Raw genomic sequence first — 8,760 nt, forward strand, 5'->3', positions numbered from 1 at the left:
AATTGCCTGAACCCAGGAGGCGAAGGTTGCAGTGAGCCGAGATTGCGCCATTGCACTCCAGCCTGGGTAACAAGAGCGAAACTCCGTCTCAAAAAAAAAAAAAAAAAGAAAAGAAAATCTTGTTATTTTCTCCTGCTTCTAGCACACTGTAGCCATTGTCAAGGGAAGGAGGTCAGACAGTTAGCCAGGCAAGGCCAGTCCAGAGCACAGACATCGAGGCCAGGGAGCTGTGGCCAAGGTATTGTGTATAGAGGAGTGCTTACCAGGAAAATGTGCCTCCTGTGGGCAAACAGAAGTCTCTAGGTGAGAAGGGCCAGCGCTGTTCTGGGTTTCATGTACAGGACGCCTACTGCTCTCTCTCCTTTATGGGGGGGCAAACAGGCTGAGTGGTAAGCAACTTGCTGGTAATTATTTAGCATTAACCAGCAGGTGAGTTGGGGATTCAAAATTAGGGTCATATGACTCAAACCAGTGCTCCTACTATACTATCTACTGTGGCATCACACTGATTGGTTGGTCTGTGTCTGCTCCTGAGCACAGAATCATGGGTCAGGAAGAGATTCTAGTATATTTTGCAATGCAGAGCACCATGCCAGGTACTCATCCTGTCTCTGTTCCTACCCTTCATGAGGTCAGTCACCAAAATTATGGTGTGGTGAGTGCTTTGGGGTCCTTGGAGAAAGAGCTTGGGGAGGTCAGAGCTGAGCACATTGATCTCATCTTTGCCATTTCAGTCCATTGACTCAGAGGACAGTTTCATCCCAGGCCGAAGGGCCTCTCTGTCTGACCTGACCGACCTGGAGGACATTGAAGGCCTCACAGTACGGCAGCTGAAAGAGATCTTGGCTCGCAACTTTGTCAACTACAAGGGCTGCTGTGAGAAGTGGGAGCTGATGGAGAGAGTGACCCGGCTATACAAGGATCAGAAGGGACTCCAGCACCTGGGTGAGTGGTTGTCTGTGTGGTAGCTATACAGAGCTCAGGAGTGTTTGCTGTCACTCCAAAGCACGATGGCATTGACCTGACTCAGCTTCCACACTTTAGCCATAGAAGGAGGCACCTTACTTATTTGCACCATCTAATGATAGCTGTCATTTGTGGTTGATGTCAAAACTGGATTCGGCATTGCATATATCTATTTATTCCTTAGAGCAACCTATGAAATAGGCATTATTAGCATCACCCTTTTATTATGGAGCCCAGATTTTAACTGAGAGTTTTCTGGTCTAAGTCCATAGCCTTTCTTACCACACGGTATCCCCTCCATACTCTAACTACCACCTTTTAAGTTTTCTTACCTTAGAATAAGAATGCTTGTTCTAAAGATTTGGGAGGCAGAAAGTGAATCTACATACATAATAGGAGAAGATATCTGTTCCATCTGCACTTGGGCTTTTCTTTTTGTTCATTTCCCAAAGCATTTTCTACTGTATCATTTTCAGGAGATGCCCAGGAAAATATCTGGGTCTGTGGTTAAATGAGTTTAGGGAAAAACACCTCATTCTGTATCTTTGTGGCTGATTTATGGTAGATTTTTATATTAAAGGCAGAGAAGTCCTGCAGAAGAGAAATATGTTTTGGCTGTTTTGAACTTGGTGTTTCCTGAAATTATTTCACCACAGAATCCTTTCCTCCCCTCCCCAACTGATTTACTTCCCACAGAGCAACATACTGATTCCTTGCATGGTAATGGTGGTTGAAGTCAAATTTCAGGCTCTCCTCTACCAGTAGCTCAAATTCATCAGTGTTAGAGGACATCTGACTGACTATTCACCTGATTACAGATGGAGGCCTACTGATGTGGAGTCTGTTTTCCCTTTGGGATTATTTCAAGAGTCTTCTCTCAAATTGTCAGGACCTAGGGAACAGAACAGATGACTCCACATGGGAACTGTGTCCAGACTCCCTGACTGACTGAAACAGCTAGATTGTTCATTCTTTCTTGACTTTAATGCTAGCTTCAAAAGCAATAGAAAAGGATATTGCACATATACAGTATCCTACTTGGCAGTTTGTTTGTGCCAACCAGTGGAATACTTTTTTTTTTTTTTGAGACGGAGTTTCGCTCTTGTTAGCCAGGCTGGAGTGCAATGGCTCAATCTCGGCTCACCGCAACCTCCGCCTCCTGGGTTCAGGCAATTCTCCTGCCTCAGCCTCCTGAGTAGCTGGGATTACAGGCACGCNCGGCTCACCGCAACCTCCGCCTCCTGGGTTCAGGCAATTCTCCTGCCTCAGCCTCCTGAGTAGCTGGGATTACAGGCACGCGCCACCATGCCCAGCTAATGTTTTTTGTATTTTTAGTAGAGACGGGGTTTCACCATGTTGACCAGGATGGCCTCGATCTCTTGACCTCATGATCCACCCGCCTCGGCCTCCCAAAGTGCTGGGATTACAGGCTTGAGCCACCGTGCCCGGCCGGAATACCTTTTTCTAAAAGTAAATCAGCCCAGGCGCGGTGGCTCACGCCTGTAATCCCAGCACTCTGGGAGGCTGAGGTGGGCAGATCACTTGACATCAGGAGTTCAAGACCAGCCCTGGCCAACATGGTGAAACCCTGTCTCCACCAAAAAGAAAAAGAAATTAGCCGGGAGTGGTGGGTGCCTGTAGTCTCCAGCTACTTGGGAGTCTGAGGCAGGAGAATCGCTTGAATCGGGGAGGCAGAGGTTGCACTGAGCCAAGATCGTGTAACTGCACTCCATCCTGGGCAAGAGTGGGGCTCCTTCTCAAAATAAAAGAAAAAAGAGCAGACCAGATGCACCAGTAGGAGCTTTGTGTGAGTTCTAAGCATGTAGTGAGTGAAGAGGGCAGATGTCCATCTAGGCTCTTGGCAAGACTGGTCCCAGCAGGGAGTGGTAAGAGTTCAGAAATTATGTCAGGGCAGTAAGAGACTTTGCTTGTACCATCGTACCATCACTTATTCAGACATCCTTCTCTTTCCTTTCAGTCGGTGGTGCTGAAGACCAAAATGGTATGTAGTTGTTTCTGTTTGGGAATGGGGTTAGGCTCTTTTGTCCTTCCTTCCCCTCCTTCAACCTCGATCCCTTTAGCAGTCTAAGAATTCTGAGCATTTGAGCCTCCAGAGAGGATGTGTGGGAAATTCACTGAGAACAGGGGGCCTCTCACTGTCTTTAGAAATTCTCTCTGCTCCCTGTGCAGGAAGCAGAGTGGAGCATACCTAGGACTGATGTGCATGTCCCTGGACTGCCAGAGCTCAGAAGCCAATATTTGTAACACACTGAAACAGAGAAGGGGTGGCATGTATCACACTCAGTTCATTTTTTAAAATCCTGGTGTGTTAGTTCTGGTCTGGGTAAGGAGGGTCTCTGTGTGCATCTTCTGGGGAATCAGGGTGTTTACCAGCTTCTGGTACTAACCAAAAAGAAAGGGTGGTGACCTGAGACAGCCCTGTTTGTGCAGGGCTGGTAATGGTTAGAGCTACTCTGGAGCTAATATATGCTTTACTCTCTGGGCACAAGCTATGTAGCTCACCTTGGCCACCATTCACCAAAGACCACCACTGGGCCTTCAGGTACTTCCAGAACACATTACAGAACTCCTGACCCTCTGTGAGAACATGCTAAAATATCCTATGCATTTTCAAAAGCCTCAAGGGTATACGGCTGTGAACTCCCTCCCAAGAGAGAATGTTCTTAGAGTAGTAGTATTGGACCAGCCTGCAAAGCATTTTAAAACTATTTCAGAAGACTTCCCAAATTTGTTATTTAGTAAAATGGCCTTTTGCTCAGAATGGGCAGAGTTTTATGTCTGATGACTTCTCACCAGACATAAAAAACAGTTGAGCTTTTCTCAATTCCCCAAAACCAGATCTACCCCATCCTCCCCTGGTACCAAGATTAGGCTGATCTACTTTGTGCTTTCCTTTCTTTTTCTGATTCCCTGGGAGAATGCTGACAACTGAGTTCATGTGTTTATTGTTTTTCCTGGGGGAATAATTGAAAAAATCTATAAATTATTCCCATTCATCTTAGATATTTGTATAATCTGCAAACCTTCCCCATTAGGGCCAACAGCACCTCAAAAAAGGCAAATAGGTTTCACTCCCTTTTACATCCGGCCTACCTCCTAGGGGGAAGTATTTCTTGACTTATTGAATAGTCCAGAAAAGAGAAAGTATAGATGCAATAAGGGAGAATTCCTCTATGGGGTGGCTAAGCTCCAGATGACAGAGGTGACTGGTATGAGATCAGTTCCTTTTTACGGGTACCTACTTCAGGGTGCAATTTAAGAAATGTTGGAGATGGCTGGGCTTTTGAACATGATTTTTTTCTGTGGGTCAGCTCAACTAGGATATTGGTCATGTCCACTATATGCTGCTACTGACACAAGCCAGTTAACATTTATTGAGAACTCTATGCACTCAGCAGTTGATACCGTCTGGATAGTTTTGGCTCTTAGGGTACTTAGGCAGACGGCCATTCTAGAGCAGGAGCCGTGGGGCCAGCCTGTCTGAGTTTGAATCCTCGCTCCTCAACTTAGCAGCTATGTGCCCTTGGGCAAGCCACTTAACTCTTTTACCCCAGTTGGCCTCATCTATAAAATGCGAGTGACCAGAGGTCCTACTGGTCCTACTTGATAGTTTTTGTGAGGCTTCAGTGAGTCAATACATGCAAAGCTCCAGGACCCTGCCTGGCACATGGTAAGCATTCAGTAAATGTGGGATGTTTTCATTTCCTTGGGAAGATGTTCATTCGTCAGACATTTAACGAGTACATACCATGTGACTGCCCTTGGGGGCTTCAAAGATGAATATCTAACCTCAGAGCATGGAATGAATGCCAAGCATATAATTGTAAAAATTGAATATGTTGAATTAAAGAGCTCATAGTCTACTGGGGGAGTAAGTAGGCAAACTCAAAATTTTAGTCCAATGTTATAAGCAGTCATGGGGGTATACAGAAGTTCTGTGGGGGTGGAAAGAAAGAAGGAGCAATAATCTCTGCAAGCTTCTCCACCAGGAAGTTTCCTCAGGAAGCCTGGGAGTAGTTTGTGAGATAGCAGAGGGCTCCCCCATGATCCTTGACTTTATTAAATGGAGGATATGTTTATAGATAAGGCTTGTGATCCTTAGTGAAACATTCATCACAGTTCCATTTCTATCTAAGCTTTTCTGAACCAGTTTTATCTTTTTAGTATGTTCTGCCTCAGGGGATAATGAGTCTCTAAGTGCCACTCACCCAATCACTATATTACAGCCTCAACGGTCTGAAAATAATTTAAGTTTTGAGAACTTTGGCTTAGTTCTCATGTTCTGGGATGGTGCTGATCCAGAAGTACTATACTTTTCAAATCTATACCTGTTGGAGGAGAGAAGGTGTGGATTAAACAAGTAACCAGAGTTGGTTATTGAGGAACTGTTTCCTTGGAGGAGCTCTATTTGAGGGAAGCATGTGCACTAGGAGTTTGTTCACAATGTACCTGTTATCTCCCACCTCCCTCCCCCAGTTACCCCTATACACTTAGACATTCTCCTCACTCCTCTGCCCTTTTTCTTCTGCCCTGTTTGTACAGGAGGAACAGTACCACCAGGCTTGGAGGAGAACCTGTGTAAGATCTGCATGGACTCACCCATTGACTGTGTTCTGCTGGAGTGTGGCCATATGGTAACCTGTACCAAGTGTGGCAAGCGCATGAATGAATGCCCCATCTGCCGGCAGTATGTAATCCGAGCTGTGCATGTCTTCCGGTCCTGAAGGCTTGCATTGGTTTCTTCAGTGCCTTACAGGGAAATAGCCTGGGGTGTCTGGGCTCAGGGTTGGCCAGCTTGCAGAAGGGCAAGCTAGTAGAAGAAATATTGCAGTGTTCCCAAGACCAGGGCAAGCAAGATGCCATGTCACCCCTGTGAGTGCCTGTCTTACCACAGGGGTGTACCTCTTGGCTGGTAAAGCCCGAGGCCAGTGGGAATTTGTACAAATCACATGGGTATGTTCTTGATTTAGTGATCTTGGAGTGATTATGGTAACTAATGAACAGAGAACTTAACAGAACCTGGATCCTGTCTTCCTCCCTGAACCTGAACAGTTTCACCCCTCCTCCTGTACCCAACCCATCCCCTGGAGATGCTTGCCTATGTGTTTCATCAATCAGAAGTCCTCCTCCTTAGCACATTTGGATTTAAATTTCTAGTCTCTCCAGCTTTCTGTGCTTTAATTATCTTTGCTAAAGTCTCTTGCTACATTGCCTAAAATCCATTTGTTTCTCTGGAACAAAAATGTTAGTTTACCAGACCAATAGTGGTCCTTAGGACAGAATTTAGACCAGTAAACTTATCTCTGGTGAGAAATGAAGCACAAATGCTATAGAAAACTTTCCAAATTGTTAAGAGCTGCTTCCTTAAATGCTGGGATTGGAAGCTGTTGGTCTCCTTATCTGACCCTGGGAGCCAACAAAACATCAGGCTCCCAAACTGCTGGGAAATTCCAGTTTCTGTCTGCAAGAGACGGTGTGTGGATAATCTCTCTTGCTGCTTCTCTTGGGACCTGATTTGCACCATCCTTAGTTTATGGAGAAAGGGGAAGCAGTGGGTGGAGGCAGTGGCCTTCTGCTTAACTTCGGCTTGGTTTTTGAGCCTTTTCCCAACTAGCAGAAGTCTTAAACCACTTTCCCCTGAAAATGAAATCTATCCCTTACCCATGGTAGTTTTAAATTTGGTCTCATTGAAGAAACAGACTTAGACAAAGAGCCTGTGCTCTTCTCTGGCCAGACTTCTCTTGAAGTTCCTGGAGAGCAAACATTTAAGACAGAGTACCTCAGAGCTTCCAGCAGGTACTGAATGAGACTGGATTCTGTTGTGAGCCAACAGTCCAAGTCTTTATTTCCCAGGTTGGTGGGGAGTGAGGAGACCCTACTTTCATTTCCTTTCCTAGCCCACTGATTTATGGGGGCAGGTCGGGAGGAAAGCATTTTTTTTTTTCTTTTTTTGAGACAGAGTCTCATTGTCACCCAGACTGGAGTGCAATGGCATGGTCTTGGCTCACTGCAACCTCCACCTCCTAGGTTCAAGCGATTTTCGTGCCTCAGCCTCCCGAGTAGCTGGGATTACAGGTGCCCGCCACTGGTGATGCCTGGCTAATTTTTGTATTTTTAGTAGAGATGGGGTTTCATTATGTTGACCAGGGTAGTCTCAAACTCCTGACCATGTGATCTGCCCGCCTCAGCCTCCCAAAGTGCTGGCTGGGATTATAGGCATAAGCCACCATGCCCAGCAGGAGAATGCATTTTTTAGGCTCTTTAGAAAGGACCATACAATGAGTAGGTGGTGTTTTTGGGCCCTCACAGTCTTTATATCCCTAGAGGAGCTGGAGGGCTTAAGAGTGTGCTGAAGAAGTGTGACCAAGCACAGAACACATTATCAGGAGAGCAGAGTGTTTTTTCATTACCAATGGATGAACTATGCAAACCCTGAACACACTGGCAGACAGCCCCCACCCCTTACCCCTCCCATGCAGCTGAAAAATCTAAGACTAGAACCAATCATGATTCTAGATAGCAGAGGGAAACCTCTAAAGGGACTTATTACATTAGTACAGACACATTTATGCTTTCCTTCTGTCATCAACTGCTAAACCCCTTTGGAGGAGTGAAGTAACTGCATAAACTAGTTGTTAACTGAACACTTGGTCACTTACTTCAACATCATACAAAGTCCTGGATGATTTGATTCTGAACCACAGCCTTTGTAGGAGTTAGGGGAATCAGATTTGCTCATGAAGACATCCCTTTTCACTTTTCTCATGGGCAGTAAATACTATAGTTTACAATGCCTACCAATTTAGCAAAGGATAATTCATTCAGCTACTCAATTTCTCTGTGAAACAGGTCTATGTATGTGCTATTCAGCTAAAATCTAGTAGCAACTTAAAGGCAGAAGCTGGCTATTTACAACCTGCTTTCTCTGCTGAAGCCTTACCCCCTCCTCAGTTTCCCTCCTAGACACAAACCGAAAATAATATACTGATAGCTAATTAAGTACCTCAGTAAGAATTAAAACTGAGGTCATTTACTCATTTTGGAGAAAGAACTTGCCTTTAAATCTTTTATCCCATTTTGGTGAAGGTTTCCATTTAGGAAAAAAGGTGTCAAACCACTCTGATTTTTTTTTGGTATCATTTTTATTACACCAATTTAAAGTTGGGAGTTCCAGGATCCCATTCCAGTTAATATTTAACCAAGGTCTAAAATTTGATTTTTTAAAATCTTTAAATCCTCCCTCCTGCCCTTCATGGATCCTTGGTTTTAATTATCATGGAAACATCTAATTTTTACAATTATTCCGTGGCTTTTGCTGTGATTGCTCTGAGATTTCAGTTAAGACTTGTTTCAAAAGACAGCTGACTGGTTCACAATACCTTGGAATAGTTGGATCCAAACTAATCAGAATAAGCTGTACAGGAACTAGTGCTCAATATACATTGTATAAATTCGTGGAAATCTCTTGGATGTGAATTATTACTTCAAGTGGCTTATATTAAGATTTCTCAGACTTACTTGGAGGTTAAAGCAAACCCAAATGTGTATTATTTTGTTACAGAGCTCTGCTTTATAATTTTGTAATAAAGATTCAGTACAGATCCCTGTCCTGTCTGGTGTGAGGATATCAGAGGTTGATGGACTGACAAAAGAGCCTGACAGTGGCACATGCTATAATCTCAACACTTTAGTAGGAGGCCAAGGTGGAAAGATTGCTTGAGCTCAGGAGTTTGAGACCAGCCTGGGCAATGTAGTGAGACCCCGTCTCTACTT

At 44.6% G+C, this 8,760-nt stretch overlaps 1 protein-coding gene across 1 annotated transcript in view; it reads left to right on the forward strand.

Annotated features, from left to right (window-relative positions):
• The window catches only part of RFFL (ring finger and FYVE like domain containing E3 ubiquitin protein ligase), an 87,328-nt gene extending 78,568 nt beyond the window's left edge, over window positions 1-8,760 (forward strand). Inside the window, exons 5-7 of the mRNA XM_017534231.2 lie at window positions 735-945; window positions 2,945-2,968; window positions 5,530-8,760. Coding sequence (XP_017389720.1) covers window positions 735-945; window positions 2,945-2,968; window positions 5,530-5,711 — 417 coding nt within the window. The 3' untranslated portion in view covers window positions 5,712-8,760. The remainder of the gene's footprint in view (window positions 1-734; window positions 946-2,944; window positions 2,969-5,529) is intronic.

The sequence above is a fragment of the Cebus imitator genome, unplaced genomic scaffold (assembly GCF_001604975.1).
Source record: "Cebus imitator isolate Cc_AM_T3 unplaced genomic scaffold, Cebus_imitator-1.0 Scaffold85, whole genome shotgun sequence".
NCBI lineage: Eukaryota > Metazoa > Chordata > Mammalia > Primates > Cebidae > Cebus > Cebus imitator.